Here is a 24,796-nt window from a genome sequence, read left to right as displayed (position 1 = left end):
AAAATTAAACTTCGCAATGTTACGTATTCAAAGGTTTCATATACTTCTGTTCAAAATACTGGTTTCATTGGTAGGTTAAGATAATCATGTTTTTTCGTATAAATAATGTTTTTTACTAAGAATACAGCCAAGCCAAGCATATTTCTGCGTCAGAAGTCCTCAACCACTAATAATCTCAAGCCTGAAGGTACCTCGCATCTTGTCCAGAATTGATAGCGTATGGTGTTAGATATAAAAAAAATTGTACCATTTTCGTAAACTAACTCAATTCGCGAAAAATAGGTATAGCATTTGGATAACTCTGCAATGAATAATCTTAATTAGTGATTGAATCATAGGGGTGACAATTATTTTAATTGATGATTGGATTGTTTGAAGGTGGTAAAAAGGGTTAACTGATTACCAGTTAAGGTAAGCCCGAAGGGGTTGTTAACTCATAGGCTATTTATTATAAATTTGGAATAGCATCGTTAGCAGCAGTCTATGGAAAGGATTAATGATGACAAGATGATCTTGTGACTTGACCTAGCCTTAATTCTCGAATGTGTTCTGTATAATACAGAAGTACCGTTTCAACAGTGTTGTCAATATAAAACATGCTCCAACATTATAGTATACTAAAAAGTTGATACTAATAGAGATGTAAATGCCGAGTAAAGAATTTTAATAAAGAAGTTCAGAACAACCTTTAGAAATACTTTGAAATCAAGTAGTGAGGTGATTATTGGTTTGAAGCATCAAGGATCGCAATCTTCAATGTCCCTAACCACCAAGGACCTCAACCTTCAAAGGTCCCCTGTCCCCAACCTCCAAGGGGCCCCTCCCCCCAATTTTTTGGGCCCCCCTCCCCATTTTTTTTATACTTTTTTTGGAAGTTTTTTTTTAACTTTTTATTTTTCAATTTTTTTTACATGTCTTCGAATGAGATAGAACATACTTAAAACATAAGAAATTCACATTTAATATTTTCCAAACTCAAAATAAGAATGGTATAGATATGTTAGTCATGACCTTTACTATTAGAAAAATAATGTTTGTAGTAGCACTTTTTTGGACTGAATTTTCTTGGACTTGGAAATTATTCAATTTTTTTCATATCTTAAAATGACAAGAAATACGCATGCGGCTCTTCCAATCGTACTCTATGCTTGCTCAGAAAAATGAAACGGCTTTCCCAATGGTACTCTATGGCAGCTTATCGACACTACCTAGTTTACTGCATGTATTGAATCAGTATTTTTTACGCAGTGGTAGGATAAACACATAACTGATATCTTTTAAAGAGTGAAGATGAAGCATTTTAACAAAGTGTGGCCACATAATAGTGTTATTGTAGCATTGAATGCTGACATGGAGCAGCATTTGAACTATGAAGCAAGTACAACTGGTAGCACTAGCGGAAACGTATGCGTGCATTGTCATGACAGTAAGGAATTAAATTTCTTTGGAGTACCAAAAAAATTCCATTGTACAAATAGTGGATATGCGAGATTGAGATCTCCGGAGATGATTGCACTTAAATAGAATACCAACATAAAAATAATCTTTGATGAAGAGGGGTATCTTCTTGCTAGGGTTTCTGGTAACACATTACCTACTGATACATCATATCGTCAGCTTTCTGGTATTAGGATTCAACGGAAGCTCAAAAGAAGACAGGCGTACTCTTCTACTAATATCATAAACCATATCTTGTCTACATATTGGAACTGTTACCTTTGTAAAAATAAAGTGGTAATAGACAACGAAATTGCCGGAAAAATAAACAGGGCATTGCTAGAAAATATCACTAAGGAATATAAAGATGAATCGATGAAAAACAAAGTACCAGCAAACATTACTACCATCATTAATCATACAGTCAATGAACCAAATAATAACAGAGACGAAACGCATATTGGACCTGTCTGTGACACACCAGTAAAAATTGTGTATGACTCAAAATGGATTAATGATTATTCTACTGATTACGGACTAAGAGAAGAGAGTAACTATATTATCAAGAGGGAACATGAAGAATTATTTCATGGAGCAGATTCAAAATTTCCAAAGTTGTTCAATGATATTAATAATGTATAATAACATAATTTTGTATTAATATCCTACATGACATTATTTCATTAAAAATATACTATGCATTACATTGTTATGTGTTCATTATTTTTAGATTATGCTATCATATCAAACGTTTAGAATGTCTATTAAAACATCGGAGATGTAAGAAAAGGAATTTGCATACATGATATGTTGGATAGATAGGTTAACATGGAGAAAATATAAGCATCAGAATGAATAAATTCATTATCAACACTTTTTGTCAGATAGGTCGGGATAAAAATGACAAAATCTAATTGTCACAGTGAATAAATTTTTTTGTCAACATCTTTTGTCAGATACATCAGATAAAATTGACAAAATCTAAGTATCAGAGTGAATAAATGCTTTATCAATATCCTGTGTCGGATATGTCAGATAAAATTGACAAAATCTAAGTATCAGAGTGATTAAATTCTATATCGACTTCCTTTTCTCGGCTACATAGGATAAAATTGACAAAATCTAAGTGCCAGAGTGAATAAGTTTTTTTTTATCAACATCTTTTGTCAGATACATCGGATAAAATTGACAAAATCTAAGTGTCAGAGTGAATAAATTTTTTTTATCAACATCTTTTGTCAGATACATCGGATAAAATTAACAAAATCTAAGTATCAGAGTGATTATATTCTATATCAAATATCTTTTTCTTGGATATATAGGATAAGATTGACAAAATCTAAGTGTCAGAATGAATAAATTTTTTCATCAACATCTTTTGTTAGATACATTGGATAAATTTGACAAAATCTAAGTTTCAGAGTGAATAATTTTTTTTTATCAACATCTTTTGTCAGATACATCGGATAAAATTTACAAAATCTAAGCATCAGAGTGAATAAATGCCTTATCAACATCCTTTGTCGGATATGTCGGATAAAATTGACAAAATATAAGTATCAGAGTGATTAAATTCTATATCAACATCCTTTTATCGGGTACATAGGATAATATTGACAAAATCTACGTGTCAGAGTGAATAATTTTTTTTATCAACATCTTTTGTCAGATACATCGTATAAAGTTGAAAAAATCTAAGTATCAGAGTGAATAAATGATTTATCAACATCCTTTGTCGGATGTGTTGGATAACATTGACAAAATCTAAGTATCAGAGTGATAAAATTCTATATCAACATCCTTTTTTCGGATACATAGGATAAAATTGACAAAATCTTGTGTCAGAGTGAATAAATTTTTTTAAGTATCAGAGGGATTAAATTCTATATCAACATCCTTTTATTGGGTACATAGGATAAAATTGACAAAATCTACGTGTCAGAAAGAATATTTTTTTATCAAAATCCTTTGTCAGATACATCTGATAAAATTGACAAAATCTAAGTATCAGATTGAATAAATACTTTATCAACATCCTTTATCGGATATATCGGATAAAATTGACAAACTCTAAGTATCAGAGTGATTAATTTCTATATCAACATCCTTTTCTCGGGTACATAGGATAAAATTTATAAAATCTAAGTATCAGAGTGAATAAATGCTTTATCAGCATCCTTTGTCGGATATGTCAGATAAAATTGACAAAATCTAAGTGATAGAATGAATAATTTTTTTTATCAACATCTTTTGTCAGATACATCGGATAAAATTGGCAAAATCTAAGTGTCCGATTGAATAAATGTTTATCAACATCCTTTGTCGGATATGTCCGTTAAAATCGACAAAATATAAGTATCAGAGTGATTAAATTCTATACCAACATCCTTTTCCCGGGTACATAGGATAAAACTGACAAAATCTAAGTGTCAGAGCCAATAAATTTTTTATCAAAATCTTTTGTCAGATACATCGAATAAAGTTGACAAAATATAAGTGCCAGAGTGAATAATTTTTTTTATCAACATCTTTTGCCAAATACATCGGATAAAATTGACAAAATCTAAGTGTCAGAGTGAATAAATGCTTTATCAAAATCCTTTGTAAGATATGTTGGATAAAATTGACAAAATCTAAGTATCAGAGTGATTAAATTCTATATCAACATCCTTTTCTCGGATACATAGGATAAAATTGACAAAATATAAGTGTCAGAGTGAATACATTTTTTTTATCAACATCTTTTGTCAAATACATCGGATAAAACTGACAAAATCTAAGTATCAGAGTGAATAAATTCGTTTTCAACGTCTTTATCGGATACATCAGATAACATTCATAAATTCCAAATTCTATTCATTTTGACTTTATGCATCATTACGTTGAATTTAGATTAGACCGGTTATAGATGGCAGCGAACCCGCTCAGACACACAGTCATAGTTAGAGAGATATGCAAAAAGTTGGGTTAATTTGGGTTCATTTAGAGTGGCGCGCCACTCTAAGTGAACATTTTGTCAATTTTATCCGATGTATCTGAAAAAGGATGTTGATAAAAAAAATTCTTCACTCCGACACTTACATTTTGTCAATTTTATCCGATGTATCCGGCAAAACATGTTGATAAAAAAAGATTTATTCACAATAACACTTAGATTTTGTCAACTTTATCCTATGTGTCCGAGAAAAGGATGTTGATATAGAACTTAATCACTCTGATACTTAGATTTTGTCGATATTATCCGACATATCCGACAATGGCTGTTGATAAAGCACTTAGCCACTCTGATACATAGAGGTTGTATAATTTATCCAATATGATTGATAAAAGACGTTGATAAAAAAAAATTATTCACTGTAGGACTTATATTCTGTAAATTTTATCCCATGTATCTGGCAAAAGATTCTGATAAAAAAAACTTATTCTCGCTGACACTTATGCTTCGTAAATTGTATACGATATATTCGATAAAACGATGTTGACATAGAATTTAATCACTCTGGTACTTAGATTTTGTCAATTTTATCTGACATATCCGACAAAGGATGTTGATAAAGCTTTTATTCACGCTGATACCTAGATTTTGTAAATTTTATCCGATGTATCTGACAAAGGATGTTGATAAAAAAAATATTCACTCTGAAAATTAGGTTTTTGCAATTTTATCCAATGTATCTGACAAAAGTTGTTGATAAAAAAAATTTATTTATTCTGACACTTAGATTTTGTCAATTTTATCCTATGTATCAGAGAAAATGATGTTGATATAGAATTTAAGCACTCTTATACTTAGATTTTGTCAATTTTATCTGACATATCCGACAAAGGATACTGATAAAGTATTTATTCACGCTGATACTTTTATTTTATCAATTTTATCCTATGTACGCGGGAAAAGGATGTTGATATAGAATTTAATCACTCTGATGCTTAGATTTTGTGAATTTCCTCCGACATATTCGATAAAGGATGTTGATAAAGCATTTATTCACTCTGACACTTAGATTTCGTCAATTTTATCCGATGTATCTGACAAAAGATTTTGATAAAAAAAAAATTATTCACTCTGACACTTAGATTTCGTCAATTTTAACTTATTTATCCGAGAAATGGATGTGGATACAGAATTTAATAACTTTGATACTTAGATTTTGTCAATTTCATCTGATATATCCGAGAAAGGATGTTGATAAAGTCATTATTCACTCTGATACTTAGACTTCGTCAATTTTATCCTATGTATCAGAGAAAATGATGTTGATATAGAATTTAAGCACTCTTATACTTAGATTTTGTCAATTTTATCTGACATATCCGACAAAGGATACTGATAAAGTATTTATTCACGCTGATACTTATATTTTATCAATTTTATCCTATGTACGCGGGAAAAGGATGTTGATATAGAATTTAATCACTCTGATGCTTAGATTTTGTGAATTTCCTCCGACATATTCGAGAAAGGATGTTGATAAAGCATTTATTCACTCTGATACTTAGACTTTGTCAATTTTATCCGATGTATCTGACAAAAGATTTTGATAAAAAAAAAATTATTCACTCTAACACTTAGATTTTGTCAATTTTATCCTATGTATCCGAGAAATGGATGTGGATATAGAATTTAATCACTCTGATACTTAGATTTTGTCAATTTCATCTGATATATCCGAGAAAGGATGTTGATAAAGTCATTATTCACTCTGATACTTAGACTTCGTCAATTTTATCCGATGTATCTGACAAAAGATGCTGATAAAAAAAATTATTCACTCTAACACTTCGATTTTGTCAATTTTATCCTATGTATCCGAGAAATGTATGTTGATATAGATGTTGAAAAACCATTTATTCACTCTGATAATTAGATTTTGTCAATTTCATCCGATGTATCTGACAAAAGATGTTGGTAAAAAAATTTCTATTTGACAAAAGATGTTGATAAAGAATTTATTCACTCTGATACTTAGAATTTCTCGATTTTATGTGACGCATCCGACATAAGAATCATGATAAAGAATTTATTCATCCTAATGCGTAGATTTTGTCAATGTTATCCAACATACCCGACAAATGATATCGAAAAAGAATGTTGATGAAGAGTTTGTTCACTTTCATACTTAAATTTTGTCAGTGCTATCAAACGTATCTTTCAAAAGACATTGATAAAGAATTTATTTATTCTGATACTAAGAATTAGTCAATTTTATCCAATGTATCTGACAAAGATGTTGATAAAAAATTTATTCACTCTGAGAGTTAGATTTTGTCAATGTTATCCCTTGTATCTAACAATAGATGTTGATACTGAATTTTGTCACTCTGACACTTAGGTTTAGATAATGTTAACCGACTTATTTGGCAAAGTATGTTGACAAAGAATCTATTCACTCTGATACCTAGATTTTATCAATTTTATCCTGACCTATCCGACAAAATGTGTTGATAATGAATTTATTCATTCTGGTACTTAGATTTTCACCATGTTAACCTGTCTATCCAACATATGATGTATGCAAAGTCCTTTTCTTACATCTCCGATGGATTAATAGACATTCTAAGCGTTTGATATGCTAGTATACTCTAAAAATAATGAACACATAACAATGTAATGCATAATATATTTTTAACGAAACTATGTCATGTAGGATATTAGTACAAAAATATATTATTATACATTATTAATATCATTGAACAACTTTGAACATTTTGAATCTGTTCCATAAAATAATTTATCATGTTCCCGCTTGATACTATAGTTACTCTCTTCTATTAGTTTGTAATCAGCAGAATAATCATTAATCCATTTTGAGTCATACACAATTTTTACTGGTGTGTCACCGACTGGTTCAATATGTCTTTTGTCTTTATTATGATTTTGTTCATTGACTGTTTGATTAATGATGGTAGTAACGTTTGCTGGTACTTTGTTTTTCATCGATTCATCTTTATATTCCGTAGTGATATTTTCTACCAATGCCCTTTTCATTTTTGGCAATTTCATTGTGTATTACCACTTTATTTCTACACAGATAACAGTTCCGGCATATAGACAAGATATGGTTTATTATATTAGTAGAAGAGTACCCCTGTCTTCTTTTAATCTTCCGTTGAATGCTAATACCCGAAAGCTGACGATATGAATAATCAGTAGGTAATGTGTTACCAGAAGCCCTAGGAAGAAGATACACCTCTACATCAACGATTATTTTTATGTTGGTATTCTCTTTGAGTACTATCATCCCCGGAGATCTGAATCTCGCATATCCACCATTTTTACAATGGAATTTTTTGGTACTCGAAAGAAATTTAATTCCTTACTGTCATGACAATGCACACATAGTGCTACCACTTTTACTTGCTTCATAGTTCAAATACTTCTCCATGTCAGCATTCAATGCTACAATAACACTATTGTGTGAACACACTTTCTTAAAATGCTTCATCTTCACTTTTTTAAAGATATAAGTTGTGTGTTTATCCTACCACTGCGTAAAAAATACTGATTCAATACATGCAGTAAACTAGGTAGTGTCGATAAGCCCCCATAGAGTATCAGTAGGAAAGCCGTGTCGTGTCTCTGAGCAAGCATAGAGTACGATTGGTAGAGCCGCAAGCATATTTCATATCATTTTAAGATACGTAAAAAAACAGTTAAATAATTTCCAAGTCCAAAAAAATTCAGACTTAAAAAAGTGCTGCTACAAACATTATTTTTCTAATAGTAAAAGTCATGAATAACTTATCTATACCATTCTGATTTTGAGTTTGGAAAATATTAAATGTAAAGTTTTAATGTTTTAAGTATGTTCTATGTTCGCTATGACCGCTTATTTTAATTTATGTTCGTTTTCAGTTTCGTTTATTACTGGTCATTTTGATTATGAATTATTATAGAAATTTATTTCTGATGGTCTTAAGTTTAAGTTTAATATTAAATCTAAAGTTTTAATGTTTTAAGTATGTTCTATCTCATTCGAAGACATTTAAAAAAAAGTAGAAAAAATATACCATGTTAAAAAAATAAAAAGTAAAAAAAAATCTTCCAACTAGCGTTTGTAGTAATTTTTGTCCGCTTAAGTTTAACTTGAATGTTCAATTAATTTTTGCTCGTTTCAAGATTTATTTATTCATCTATATTAGTATCTGTTATCTCTATGTTCGCTATGGCCGCTTATTTTAATTTATGTTCGTTTTCAGTTTCGTTTATTACTGGTCATTTTGATTATGAATTATTATAGAAATTTATTTCCGCTGGTCTTAAGTTTAAGTTTAATATTAAATGTAAAGTCTTAATGTTTTCAGTATGTTCTATCTCATTCAAAGAAATGTATAAAAAAGTTGAAAAAAATATACCATGTTAAAAAAATAAAAAATAAAAAGTTATTTTCAATAAACGTTGATTTTCAATAAACGAAAATGACGCAACAGGCTTTAGACTTTAACGGTTAGGGAAGGAGGAAAAGAACAGTAGCCAAACTAGCGTTTGTAGTAATTTATTGTCCGCTTAAGTTTAACTTGAATGTTCAATTAATTTTTGCTCGTTTCAAGATTTGTTTATTCATCTATATTAGTATCTGTTATCTCTATGTTCGCTATGGCCGCTTATTTTAATTTATGTTCGTTTTCAGTTTCGTTTATTACTGGTCATTTTGATTATGAATTATTATAGAAATTTATTTCCGCTGGTCTTAAGTTTAAGTTTAATATTAAATGTAAAGATTTAATGTTTTAAGTATGTTCGATCTCATTCAAAGATATGTAAAAAAAAGTTGAAAAAAATATACCATGTTAAAAAAATAAAAAATAAAAAGATAAAAAAAACTTCAAAAAAAAGAATAAAAATGGGGGGAGGGGGCCCAAAAATTGGGGGGAGGGGGCCCCTGGCAGGTTGGGGGTAGGAGACCTTTGGAGTTTGAGGTCATTGGTGGTTAGGGACATTGAAGATTGCGATCCTTGATGCTTCAAACCTATAAACACCTCACTACTTGATTTCTAAGGATTTCTAAGGGTTGTTCTGAATTTCTTTATTAAAATCCTTTTCTTGGCATTTACATCTCTATTAGTATCAACCTTTTAGTATACTATAATGTTAGAGCATATTTTATATTAACAACACTGTTCAAACGGTACTTATGTATTATACAGAACACATCCGAGAAGTAAGGCTAGGTCATTTCACAAGGTCACCTTGTCATCGTTAACCATTTTCAGGTTAGTTTAGGTAAGGTAAACAAGGTTAGGTAAACCAGTTCTACCCAGTACCTACGATTGGACACAGGCTATCATTTAGATGTACTCAGACTATAAGATAGATAATTCAAAATGTAGTGTGTCGGTTAATAAATAAATCTTGAAACGAACGAAAATTAAATTGGATATTCAAGTCAAACTTCAAACGAACAAAAACTACTACAAACACTAGTTTGGCCACTGCCCTTCTCCCCATACTCTAAATGTAAAAATCTAAAGCCTGTATTCTCATTTACGCTTTACTGAAAACGAATATATTACAGATATCCTTTTTTATTTTTACAACATTGAAAAATAAAAATAGAGATTACTTAAAAATAAAATCTTTAATTACCGAGTTTCCAGGAATTAACATCATTATATATTAAATATTCAGTTTATTTTTATCAGTACTTTCCAGTCATCTTGATTATTATAGTGGTTTTCTTTTTAGTTGTCGTCAGTGCTTTGAAAAACAAAAGCATAGGGTTCAAGATACACATGATTTCCAATAAACGAAAATGACGCAATAGGCTTTAGACTTTAACGGTTAGGGAAGGAGGAAAAGAGCAGTAGCCAAACTAGCGTTTGTAGTAATTTTTGTCCGTTTAAGTTTAACTTGAATGTTCAATTAATTTTTGCTCGTTTCAAGATTTATTTATTCATCTATATTAGTATCTGTTATCTCTATGTTCGCTATGGCCGCTTATTTTAATTTATGTTCGTTTTCAGTTTCGTTTATTACTGGTCATTTTGATTATGAATTATTATAGAAATTTATTTCCGCTGGTCTTAAGTTTAAGTTTAATATTAAATGTAAAGTCTTAATGTTTTAAGTATGTTCTATCTCATTCAAAGATATGTAAAAAAAAGTTGAAAAAAATATACCATGTTAAAAAAATAAAAAATAAAAAGATAAAAAAAACTTCAAAAAAAAGAATAAAAATGGGGGGAGGGGGCCCAAAAATTTGGGGGAGGTGGCCCCTTGCAGGTTGGGGATAGAGGACCTTTGGAGTTTGAGGTCCTTGGTGGTTAGGGACATTGAAGATTGCGATCCTTGATGCTTCAAACCTATAAACACCTCACTACTTGATTTCTAAGGATTTTTAAGGATTGTTCTGAATTTCTTTATTAAAATCCTTTTCTTGGCATTTACATCTCTATTAGTATCAACCTTTTAGTATACTATAATGTTAGAGCATATTTTATATTGACAACACTGTTCAAACGGTACTTATGAATTATACAGAACACATCCGAGAAGTAAGGCTAGGTCAAGTCACAAGGTCACCTTGTCATCGTTAACCATTTCTATAGATTGATGCTTACAATGCTATTCCAAATTTATAATAAATTGCCTATGAGTTAACAACGCCTTCGGGCTTACCTTAACTGGTGATCAGTTTAACCCTTTTTACAACCTTCATACAATCCAATCACCAATTAAGACCATTCTCATCCCTATTATTCAATCACCAATTAAGATCATTCATTGCAGAGTTATCGAAATGCTATACCTTTTTTTCGCGAATTGATTTAGTTTACGCAAATGGTACAATTTTTTATATCTAGCACCATATGCTATCAATTCTGGACAAGATGCAAGGTACCTTCAGGGTAATGGTTATTAGTGTTTGACAAATTCTGAATCAGAAACATGCTCGGCTTCGCTGTATCTTTAGTAAAAGCATTATTTATACGAAAAAACACGATTATCTTGCCCTACGACTGAAACCAGTATTTTTTACCGAAAAGTGTATTAAAGCTTTGAATACGTAATATGACGAAGTTTAATTTTGACTATTGAGCCTAGAAAAATATGTCTGAAAAGGCTTGTAGTTGTAAAATATATAGATACCTACGCATGGTAAGGCTTGAACCCGTGAAACTGCACACATATTCTTGTGTAATTCCTTATACATCTCTAATTGGCCCAGAAAATAGGTGTTGGCTCAGAAACCTGTCTGCTTGCATTGCACAATCTCCTCCCTGAATATCTAGTTCAACCCCTGGACCCCTGAAAGCAGCGCGCTTGCAGCGCTAGCGCGCTGCCTATGATTATAGCCCTAGAGAACGGTATTGAACCACATTTCTCGTATAGCCTATTGTTTGAAATACGGTTAGTCAGCCGGGTACCCAGAACAATCCTTAAGCAATTTCTGTGAAAACATCCAGCAAATCTTCATCCGCTTTTCGTTTATTGTTTATATAAAAAGTAATGAAAAAAGAACAAGATCATACTAAAAGCACATTAGTATTTCTGCAAATTTAGCAACCAACCTATATATTTGGCCTACACCAACAATTAGATAAAAGATAGAGTTTAAAGTTTATTTTTACGGAGGTAAAGGGCGTAGTCAAAACTTAAAATAAGTAAGAATTATTGCTTCGTAGATGACGGAAGATATATGTAAGATATTAACTTAAATATGCTTACTCGTGATATTTTTCATTATTTTTTGAATTCTAAAAACTATCGCTTTACTGAAAATTGAGCTTGCTTGAGTATAATAGACTACTAAAAATTTATCAATTTTATGGCTAGTAAAAAACTATTGAGAGCCTTATAAATCAATCTTTTCTTGCCTAAATGCTGCTTATGGAATTTTCTGCTTCTAAGAGGGTATCTTTATTTTTCAGGTTCGGTTTTTAATTTTTAATAAAGCGCTAAATTCTATGAATATTAGAAAATATCATGGGTCGTTACATGTGCTGGTTTTGCTGATATATCTTGCGCAATCTGCGAAGCAATGGTTCTTCATTCTTATAAGTTTTCACTTCGCTGTCTGCTTCCACAAAAAAACTTCATTTTTTGCGAAAGTTATTTTCTAACTAATTCTGGGTCTACATTAAGTATATTAGTTGGTTCCTAAATTTTCACAAATCATACCACAGTTTTAGGATCCAATAGATCATGTACAGGCACAAAGAAATTGTACAAAAGTCACATTACATGTCCCTTAGGCGAGGGAATTAAAGTACATGGGGGGGGGGGCTTTGGGCAGACGAGAAGGGTTCAGGTGTTCCCATTCCAATTTCTTGCATACATGCTTGGTAATAAGGTAGTACCGTACAAACGGAACTATAATTGAATTTAAGCTTGGATCTATAGTAGAAAGAATTAGAGGCTGAGGAGGCTTGCTAGATACTTGATATGGGATCTTAAAGGCCTTTATGTTAGAATGTGCATATCAGTGGCAGATCTAGGGGGCGAGGGGGCGTGCGCCCCCTAACATAGTCTAAAGCAGTGTAATTTACTTAATTAATGCAAGTTTACCATAATTAAACTTACCCCCAATGCAAGTTTATCGGCTCAATCTATTTTGCACCCCCTCCCCCTAAAAAATGCATATTCCCCTTATTTGGATCATCATTCCACAAATTAGCTCCATTGGTCCTCCTCTGTACTTTTGGCTAATGATACTAACCAATCCAGCCCAGTATTCAATCAAACTCGTATATTTTGACTTTTAGATACTCCTTAATATTCAACGTTAATATTACATTCAAAGGTACAAAATCAATAATAACTGTTAAAAAAAAGCATTGGAAGCCGTATGACTGAGATCGGATCTTGTATTAAGATTAAACAAAAAAAAACAAGTTTTTTAAACTGAAAGTAGGGAGCAACATTAAAACTTAAAACGAAGAGAAATTATTCCGTATATGAAAGGGGCTGTCCCCTCCTCAACGCTTCGCTCTTTACACTAAAGTTTTTTATTGTTTTAAAAAATAAAGTTGTGAGACAGAGACTAACTATAGCGTAAAGAGCGAGGCATTGAGGAGGGGACAGCCCATTTCATATATGGAATAATTTCTGTTCGTTTTAAGTTTTAATGTTGCTCCTTACTTTCAGTTAAAAAAACTTGTTTTTTTAATTTAATTTCTGATCGTTTCTTAGTTAATGCAGCTTTTATTTTGGTTCACCGTCATTGAATAAGTAAACAAAATTTGCATTAAAATTTTAATTTTCTTTTGCTAAATGGATATCTCTAAATTTTGTTATGACGTAATTTACAAATTAACTTACGTAACTAACTTCTATATTCGTATATGTTTCTTCTGGCAAAAAATACAAAGTTGCAGATTTTTGCTGATATGAGCTTGAAAACTATGTCATAGGGTTTTCTGATATGCTGAATCTGACGGTGTGATTTTCATTAAAATTCTTTCACTTGTAGTGGATGTTTCTCCCCTCTTTAAAAAATCGGGTAAATTTTCTCAGGCTCGTAGCCTTTGATGAGTAATACTAAACTTAATAAAATTTATATATTTAGAATCAGCATTATTAACACATTCGTTTGATACATTTATTGACATCAAAATTCTGTTTTTAAAAGTATCGATTACTATTGAGCCGTATTGCTTGTTTTTTTTTACTGTTTTTTTTTATTACGTATAGGATGGGGTTTTCCCCTTAGTTAATACAACGCTGTTTACGTTAAAAGTTAAAAAAAAAATTATTCACAAACCCCGGAATCACAAAGGCCGTTTAATTAGAATAGATAGCTCTTTTGAAAGCACTAAAAAAACTGTAGCGTAAAGAGCGAGGTATTGACTTGGGGGAGAACCCCCTCACATACGTTATAATTTCTGATCGTTTTAAGTTCTAATGTTGCTCCTTACTTTCCAGTTGAAAAAACTTGTTTTTTTTATTTAATTTCTGATCGTTTTTTAAATAATGCTCGGAAATCCGGCGTCCCCTTCATAGAAATGTCCCTTACCCCAAAGAAACATCCTCCACGGAAAGATTCTCCAGAGTAACCCCCTCCTCTAGCCCCCCCTCCAGAAAAAATCCTTCTTGAAAATGTCTGTATACTTCCCAATAACCAATAAATAATGCTGGCAAGTCCGGCGCCCCCTTCATGGCAATTTCCCTTCCCCCATGAAAACTTCCTTCATGGACAGATCCTCCGACCCCCTCCCCTCCCCACCACTACCAGAAAAAACCTCCTGAAAACTTCTGTATACTTCCCAATAACCAATACTATATGTTAACATTGGGTAAAGTTCATAACTTTTAGCCCTCCCCCTGGGGAATTCGGAGGATTAAGTCATCTTAAAAGACATATTTATCATATTTTTGACCATGCTGAACAAAATGGCTATCTCAAAATTTTGATCGGGTGACTTTGGGGAAAAAATAAGCGTGGGAGGGGGCCTAGTTGCCTTCCATTTTTTTGGGTCACTTAAAAAGGGCATTAGAACTTTTAATTTCCGTTCCAATGAGCCCTTCCACTATATTCTAGGACCACTGGGTCGATACGATCCCCCTGGGAAAAAAAACAAATAAATACGCATCCGTGATCTTTCTTTTGGCAAAATATGCAAAATTCCACATTTTTGTAGATAGAAACTTCAAACCTCTATAGAAGGGTCCTCTGATGCGATGGATATGATGGTGTGATTTTCATTAAGGTTCTATAGCTTTTAGGGGGTCTTTACCCCTTTTTTTGAAAATCAGCCAAATTTTCTCAGGCGCGTAACTTTTGATGGGTAGCACTAAACTTGATGAAAATTATATATTTGAAATCAGCATTGAAATCTAATTCTTTTGATGTATCTATTGGTATCAAAAACCCGTTTTCTAGAGTTTCGGTTACCATTGAGCCGGGTTGCTCCTTACTTACAGTTTGTTACCACGAACTGTTTGAAAAATAAAGTAGATAAATGAAATTTTACAAAATGGTCGTCACTATGCAGCTATTCGGCTAAGAAGGTATCAAAGACTGTACCAAAATAGCAAACTATTTAAATTTTTTCAATTGAGAAACATAGGCTCAAACGTGACATTTCAAGTGTACGTAAAATAAATAGCAACTTTATAGTACTTAGGTGTTATCCCGGCAATACTCAATAAATGAAATTAGGCTAATCATTATGAAATATACTGAAATGTGATGAAAATATAATACTTTAGTAACAAAATTATCGAAACTACAACAAAGAATTAAGTAAATCAGGCCGCCCAGATCGCATTATATTAAATACCTAACATTACCTAACCAAAATACCGACTCTATATACTAAATATTTAATTAAAATATAGCTTCAACCATGCGAACATAATCCCACCAACAGATACTTCCACCGCCTCCCCCGGAAAATTTATAAATACTTCCCAATAAAAGATATTATACGTAAATCACGTAATCACGAGCGGGGATTCCCCACTGGTTCAAACTCAACGTTTTCAACGAGACTGGTTTTTTAGGGACCAATCAGGAGAGACAAGCTAAGTCGACATAGCTTTATTTCATTTTTTTAAGGTTAATTTAGCCTAGTTTTCGTGCGCGCCCGAAGCCTAGTCTAAACTAACCTTAAAAAATGAAATAACGCTCTGTCGACGTGGCCTGTCTCTCCTGATTGGTGCCTAAAAAACCAGTCTGGTTGAAAACGTGGAGTTTGAACCAGTGGAATCCCTGCTCGTTTGGAAAGGTGCCAAGGAAAGGCATACAAATAGCCTGTAGTTTCAAAACGTGTTTAATCACGTTTCTTGAATGAAGTATCTGTACTGTATATTCAAGAGGTGAAATCAATAAAGAGCTTGTTACTTACTTACAAATATTTTTGATAATTTCTTGAATGAAATTTCCGTATTGTGTGTATCCAAGAGTTGACATCAAGAAAGAAATTGTTACTTACTGAGAATTTTTTCATAATTTCTTGAATTAAATTTCAACATCGTGTACCTAAGTGAAAATTGTTTGTGATAAAAAGAAAAAAAAGCTGCTTAGTTGCTATTTTCTGATAATTTCTTAAATGAAGTATCTGTGCTGTATATCCAATAGGTGAAATCAATAAATAGTTTGTTATTTACTTACAAATATTTTCATAATTTCTTGAATGAAATTTCCGTATTGTGTATCCAAGAGTTGACTTCAAGAAAGAAATGGTTACTTACTGAGAATTTTTTCATAATTTCATGAATTTAATTTCTACATCGTATACCTAACTCGTGAAAACAATAAAGTTTGTTACTTACTAAGAATTTTTTTATAATTTATTGAACGATATGTCTTTTTTGTTTTTTTTTGTTTTTAAAAAATGTGAATTAAATAAGTAATTTTATACTTATAATGAGAATTTTTTAATAATTTCTTGAATTTAATTTCTACGTCGTATATCTAACTCGTGAAAACAACGAAGAGTTTGTTACTTACTTAGAATTTTGTCATAATTTCTTGAACGAAATGTCTATTTTGTTTGTCCAACAGGTGAATTCAAGAAAGAATTTGCTACTTAGTTACAATTTTTTCATAATTTTTGAATGAAATTTCCGTATTGTGTATCCAAGAGTTGACTTCAAGAAAGAAATTGATACTTACTTAGAATTTTTTCATAATTTCTTGAATTAAGTTTCTACATCATTTATGTAAGTGAAAATTCTTTGTAATAAAGAGAAAAAAGAAGTTACCTACTTGTGATTTTTTCATAATTTCTTGAATGAAGTATCTGTACTGTATATGCAAGAGGTGAAATCAATAAAGAGTTTGTTACTTACTTACAAATATTTTCATAATTTCTTGAATGAAATTTCCGTATTGTGTATCTAAGAGTTGACTTCAAGAAAGAAATTGTTAATTACTGAGAATTTTTTTCATAATTTCTTGAATTTAATTTCTACATCGTATATCTAACTCGTGAAAACAATAAAGAGTTTGTTACTTACTTAGAATTTTGTCATAATTTCTTGAATGAAATGTATTTTTGTTAATCCAACATGTAAATTCAAGAAAGAATTTGCTACTTGGTTACAATTTTTTCATAATTTCTTGAATGAAATTGTGTATCCAAGAGTTGACTTCAGGAAAGAAATTGTTACTTACTGAGAATTTTTTAATAATTTTTTGAATTAAATTTCTACATCATGTAGCTAAGTGAAAATTGTTTGTGATAAAGAGAAAAAAAAAGTTACTTACTTGCGATTTTTTCATAATTTCTTGAATGAAGTATCTGTACTGTGTATCAAAGAGGTGACATAAATAAAGAGTTTGTTACTTACTTAAAAATATTTTCATAATTTCTTGAATGAAATTTCCATATTGCGTATCCAGGAGTTGACTTGAAAAAAGAAATTGTTACTTACTGAGAATTTTTCAATAGTTTCTTGAATTAAATTTCTACATCATTTAGCTAAGAGAAAATTGTTTGTGATTAAGAGAAAAAAAAGTTACTTACCTGCGATTTTTTCATAATTTCTTGAATGAAGTATCTGTACTGTATATCCAGGAGGTGAAATCAATAAAGAGTTTGTTACTTACTTACAAATATTTTCATAATTTCTTGAATGAAATTTCCATATTGTGTATCCAAGAGATGACTTCAAGAAAGAAATTGTTACTTACTGAGAATTTTTTCATAATTTCTTGAATTAAATTTCTACATCATGTATCTAAGTCATGTAAACAATAAAGAGTTTGTTACTTACTTAGAATTTTGTCATAATTTCTTGAACGAAATGTCTTTGTTTATCCAGCAGGTGAATTCAAGAAAGAATTTGCTACTTACTTACAATTTTTTCATAATTTCTTTAATGAAAATTTCTGTATTGTGTGCCTTAATGTTTCTTAATTTCCCCTTCGTGAATCAATAATTTCCCCGCCGATTATGTAAATCAAGTTCACAGGTTAGGCTACCCAAACAACAATGAAGCCATGTTTGTTTCTTAATTCCCCCTTCGTGAACCAATAATTCCCCCATCGATTATGTAAATCACCCCTCATGTCATTACACGTGGCCAAACAACAACAGATCGATTGACCTTGACCCCCATTAGACTCGATCGATAATCCTTGAATAAATTATGTCCCGTCAGCATTAAACTAAATTGTAGATGGCAGCAGGGGTGGGTGTCACGAGTCGATAAAGGGGTTCTACTTGTAACTTAGAGACGTTTCCCTAGGGGCTGTCGGGGGGTCAAGATATCCCCAAAGGCATAGTTATTCGGTCTTTCAACTATGCTGAACAAAATGGCTGTCTTAAAATTTTGATCGGACGACTTTGACTTTTTAGTCACTTAAAAAGGGCACTAGAACTTTTAATTTCCGTTTGAATGAGCCGTCTTACTATATCCTAGGACCACTGGGTCGATACGATCACCCGGAAAAAAAAAAAAATGAATCAATAAACAAACATCCGTGATCGTTCTTCTGGCAAAAAATACAAAATTCCACATATTTTTCAGATAGGTGCTTGAAACCTCTACTATAGGGTTCTCTGATACGCTGAATCTGATGGTGTGATTTTCATTAAGATTATACGACTTTTAGGGGGTATTTACCCCTTTTTTCATAAATCAGGCAAACTTTTTCAGACTCGTAACCTTTGATGGGTAAGATTAAATTTAATGAAACTTATACATTTGAAATCAGCATAAAACTCTAATTCTTTTGGTATTGAATTTTAATATGAAAATTTTACGGAATTTTACGGTAGGTAGGCCGCCCAGATCGCATTATATTAAATACTCAACCTAACCTAACCAAAACACCAACTCTATATATTAAATATTTAATTAAGATATAGCATCGACGAAGTTTATTTCTGTGAACATAAGCTGATTGTCTCCGTATACAGTATGGTAAACTGGTTTTTAGCAGCAAAATTATTGAGTGTTTGTCGGGATAACACGTAAATACTAATTTTAGGAACGTTGCTCAATAACTACAAATTTGGAACTGTACTTCTACTTATAGTCCTTTTCCTTAGTGCCGGGAAGTTGGATAAAATCTATCTGTTTATTTCCACTCAGCTAAATCAATCATTTAAAGTGTACTGGAGAAAGTCTAAACAGCATATTTTGATTCCCTTCAAGACACTTGAAAATTGCTTAAACCTGTTGCATACATTGGATATCTCTATTAAAAGGTGTTTTAAGCTGTCAATTATGATAAAAGAAAACTGGAAATTTTCAACAGCTGTGGAAAATTTCCGAAGAAATAGGTAATTTCCAAAATGTACAGTAAGGAATTTTAGAACTAGCATTTTGTCAAAATGCTTCATTTACGCAATAACTTGTGATCCAAAATCTTCAACGGCAGTATTTGTAACTTATTCTCTTTTTTTTTCATTTTCCTCTTTATTTCTTTGTGTCTACATCCACTGACAAAAAGGACTCAATACGTCTGAAATTCTCAGAGTGTAGAAAAATCTTGAACAGAAATTAAGATTTTAAAAAGAATTAACCAATATGTAGTCTTATGTGTAAATTTTATTTGAATAATGGCTAATCATTATTTCAATTTAGGTTAGGTTTTGATGTAATAGTTATCATCATTGCGTTGACACTAAGATGCACAGAGGCAAGTCGGTGTAATCGTGAACCAGATGGAAGGTTCGGTCAAAAAGTCCATGGAGATAATGGATTTCGCATCAAAGTTAGTGGCAGTCCTGATAAGTACGTCCCCGGTGAGGTGTATACAGGTAATTTTGATGTTTCTCATGAAATCGTAATGTATTCACCAAAGTATAATCACCTACGGAATAAGTACTGACAAAACTCTCCAAAAGTGACCCCGCGTACCTCAGCGCCTCTAGACGCAAAGTGCTGTACTACTTAATCGGTCCGAGCCAAAATACTTTGCTCGCAGCCAATAAATTATGCTAGAGCGTGATTCAGGCGACGAGTGACCGGGAAAGTTGTATTGAATTGTGTAACTACGCTATTTAGTTGCCAGGTTCGCATAGGTATGGAATCGTCTCCGGAGACACGGACAAAGGGTCACTTTTTAGTTTGGAGAGGATAGGTTTTGTCAGTACTTGTTCCGTAGGTGATTATACTTAGGTATTCACATAAATTTTAAAACTTCTATAGGTCAAAATAATAAGAGATTGCGAGATGCTACTTGGAAGCTATTTTAAGTTTTAACAATGTAAGAAAATTCTAAAATGCAAACATGCAGCTAGTAATTTTAGTGTCAGTGCTGAGGTGCACAAAATCGCACTTCTCTCTCATTTAAAGAAAAGGCAGAAAATAGTGAATCATCATTTTTTTTTCCTTTCATCATCTCTAGAAAACAATAATAATAATAAAGGCATGTAAAGAATGAATTTTTTGCATTTGGTTTCTTTAAAATTAGTTTTTCCATTAAAGGGTGTGTAAATAAGGTAATTAAAAAAAGCTCACCTCGACCTTTTTAATAATAATTTTGTCAAATTGTTATTTTTAATTTTAGTGCTCTGTAAATTTAATGAAAATAGTTTTGAAAAAGTTTACCAACGCAACATTTAGTCCGACTTTAAATGCATTTTCAAATTTGAAGCGTCTTTAAAGCTACTGGTGCTTTTGGCAAGAAGAAAAAAATAACTTACTATGCAAATACGGTGCTAGGGAAAATCTGACCACCATTTGAAAATTTTGCTTAAAAAGTTGAAATGCATAAAAACACTGACGAATTAAAATATTTTTGCCTGAAACACCCGAATTTAGTGGGGAAAAAATAACTTCCTGAAAATACCATACCCAGTCTAAAGACGTGTCTTTAGAAACAAGCGTATCGTGATCAACAGTTTTTGTGAATTCGTCTACCACAGCCACACACTTTTATTCTGACAGATTAATGTACCGTTTCTTTGTAACTGAACTTTCTAATAATAAAAATTGGAGTGACTTAAAAGTTTCCATGTGAAGAAAAAAGGAGCCTTTTGGACATAGTAAGGTACAATAAATTTTACAGATTACTGCTCTCTCTCCTTATTCAAACTAGATTGGTCAAATCCTTTTACCATAAGAAATTTGGCTAGTTTACGAAGCCTGGTGCAAAACAAGGAAAAGAGAACATCCTTGAGATGGTTAATTTACAGTAATTAATGTGCTGAAAAAGTTTGTTGCGACAGCTAGATTTAAATTTTAAAAACGCCATTAAAGTCAGACTTTCGTGTCAAAATAATTATCTACAAAAAAAAAGGCGCAACAAATTTTTTTATTGACCCACAGAAAGGTTGCGTTGCCAAGGTTTTCTCTTGCGATATTACAAGTAGCTAAGTGATGATGAGGATGAGAAAACTTAAAAATCTAGTTTTCGTATCTGTAGTCTCGCAAGACTGAACGTTATTTTCTGACAAGTATCAGTTTAATTATGTGATAAATTTGAAGGAAATGTGGGTTAAAATTATTTCCATTTCAGAATTGATTTAGAATTTATACGCCTCAATAAACCACACCTTTAACACACTATTTGTAAGGTTAGGTAAACAAGTTCTACCCAGTACCTAGGATTGGACATAGGCTATAATTTAGATGTATTCAGGCTAAGATAAGATAGATAAATTGTATTTCATACAGATATAAACAACACAAATAATTAAATAAAGCCAACAGGGAGCTAAACTCGAAAGGAAGGCTAACAATTATTACAATGAGTTCAAGTACACCAAAAATAAAGATAAAGAAGATAAACCAAAAAAAATCATAACATATAGAAGGAGAAGGACAAAGGAGGCTACCCCAGCACGGCAAAATCTAAAAATAATGCTAAGAAACAAATTATCAAGAAGAATCACCCCGTCATCAAAGGCTAATAATATATTCTACTAATCTAGTCTTTAAAAGGGATCGGCTATTAAGATTCTTAAATTTACTATTTAATTTTAGCCTATTTGCTATAGAAGGGATTTGGTATCTTATTGAAAATTTATCTCTTTCACAACTAACCAAAGGGATTCTATACGCTCCAAAACGAGCCGACGAAGAAGCGAGTGAGCGAAAAGGGTTGACAAGAATTTGTGATTCATAAAAATAACTCACCGGAGACTGAATATCATAATAACAGAGCGATAGTCACTAATCCTTAATATGGTTAATATTAAATATATGAAGAAATCTAATTGAAACTTTTGTTTTAAAAAGATTTTGAAGTCGTGCACGATAATGAAGGAAAGTACCAAAGATCCTTTCTGCTTTATTTTGCAATGTCTAGAAGGGTATAGAATGATTATGTAATGTATTTAGGTAAATAATGGGACAATATCTAAGGTATGATTCTATTAAAGAATGATAAAGGATTTTAATAATTGAAAAAGAAAAAACATACTTTAACCGATGTAAACATCCTAAATTTTGGGTTAATTTTATACGGAGATGGTCAGAATGACTACGGAAACATAAAAGCTCATCAAGAATAATCCCCAAATATCTATATGTCTTAACCCGTCTAATTCTACACCCAGAAACAAATAACTCATCAATCCCAACCATAGCAACTCCTTGCTTAGATCTCCCAAAAACCATAAATTCTGTCTTAGAAAAATTGAGAACTAGACGATTACAAGAAACCCACTGGATAACTGAATTCATTTCAGACGCAATGTTCTCGATCAATAATGAAGGGATTTTAGCTTCAACAGATACCACAGTATCATCTGCATACATAAGTGTTAGGCTATCTATATAGGATAGACAATTAGGGAGATCGTTACTATATATAAAAATACTAACGGGCCAAGAAGACCCCTGGTGCACTCCAATATCATCCAGTGATTTAGACTGGAACAGATGGCATCCTAGGTCTACCTGTAATTCGCAATTACATAGATATGACTCTATTAAATCAAATTTGTTTCCACAAGTTCCCGAGTTTCTCAATTTTTCAAACAAAATGGAATGATTTAGAGTATCAAATGCTTTTTTTTGTAGTAAAAAATACATGATACATAATTATCATTATTCAGTTAATCATTAGTTTTAAGCAAAAGGGCTGCAACTGCTTGTTCAGTAGAACGACCTGGTCTAAACCCAAACTGGCTTTTGGTTAAAAGATTTTTTTTATCTAAATAAGACAAAATTCTTTTGTGAAATAACTTTTCCAAAATCTTTGACAAAGGAGAAAGTATTGCAATAGGTCGGTAATTATCAACATTAGTTTATAGAGGCTATAAGATAGATAATTCAAAATCTAATGTGTCAGTTAACAAATAAATCTTGAAACGAACAAAAACGAAATTGGATATTCAAGTCAAACTTAAAACGAACAAAAATTACTACAAACACTAGTTTGGCCACTGCCCTTCTCCCCATACTTTAACTGTAAAAATCTAAAGCCTGTTTTCTCATTTACGCTTTACTGAAAACGAATATATTACAGAAATTTTGTTTTACTTTTACAACATTGAAAAATAAAAATAGAGATTACTTAGAAATAAAATCTTGAATTACCGAGTTTCCAGGAATTAACATCATTATATATTAAATATTCAGTTTATTTTTATCAGTACTTTCCAGTCATGTTGATTATTATAGTGGTTTTCTATTTAGTTGTCGTCAGTGCTTTGAAAAACAAAAGCATAGGGTTCAAGATACACATGGTTTTCAATAAACGAAAATGACGCAACAGGCTTCAGACTTTAACGGTTAGGGAAGGAGGAAAAGAGCAGTAGCCCAACTAGCGTTTGTAGTAATTTTTGTCCGCTTAAGTTCTTGAATGTTCAATTTATTTTTGCTCGTTTCAGATTTATTTATTTATCTATATTAGTATCTGTTATCTCTATGTTCGCTATGACCGCTTATTTTAATTTATGTTCGTTTTCAGTTTCGTTTATTACTGGTCATTTTGATTATGAATTATTATAGAAATTTATCTCCGCTGGTTTTAAGTTTAATAGGGCTCTTTGCTTTCATTTAAAAAAATATGTCCTTTTCGGAAAGTTTTTTTTAGTTAATAATTTGAAAACTCGGGTGTTTATCAGATCTTTGTATTTACATAGGGCACCAGTCGTTTTCAGAGCATAGCGAATAAGAAACTCTGGGTATCTTGGGCTAGCAAACAATCCCAAAGAGCTACTAGATGATCGGACAGCCAAGGCCAAATATAACAGCTTTTTCTACAATGACCTATCTGCGAGCAAGGGGTCAATTTCATAATTTAGGGCCATTGCCCCTGGGACTGTGGGGTGATTTTGACACCAGAAGCATACTTATTTGACCGTTCGATGTGTCCTAATGAAATGTAGCATAAAAGAGCATGGGAGGGAGACTGGTTGCCCTCCAATCAATTTCAGCACTTAAAAAGTATACTAGAGCTTTCAATTCCCACTTTAATGCTTAAAAGTTTCTACAGCCAACCCTTCTAGCGTGCATGTAACTGAACTGACGTTTAAATGAACCCCGTGCAACCGAATGCGTTTAACT

General features: G+C 31.8%; 1 protein-coding gene across 2 annotated transcripts in view; it reads left to right on the top strand.

Annotated features, from left to right (window-relative positions):
- The window catches only part of LOC148952085 (spondin-1-like), a 185,168-nt gene that overhangs the window by 2,890 nt on the left and 157,482 nt on the right, over positions 1-24,796 (top strand). For both annotated transcript variants that reach the window (XM_089089526.1, XM_089089525.1), the window contains exon 2: positions 19,919-20,094. In XM_089089526.1, coding sequence (XP_088945652.1) covers positions 19,919-20,094 — 176 coding nt within the window. The remainder of the gene's footprint in view (positions 1-19,918; positions 20,095-24,796) is intronic.

This window comes from Artemia sp. Qi Xiang Cuo, chromosome 5 (genome assembly GCF_049724085.1).
Source record: "Artemia sp. Qi Xiang Cuo chromosome 5, ASM4972408v1, whole genome shotgun sequence".
Classification (NCBI taxonomy): Eukaryota; Metazoa; Arthropoda; class Branchiopoda; order Anostraca; family Artemiidae; genus Artemia; species Artemia sp. Qi Xiang Cuo.
This window is presented reverse-complemented; position numbering and strand designations above follow the sequence as displayed.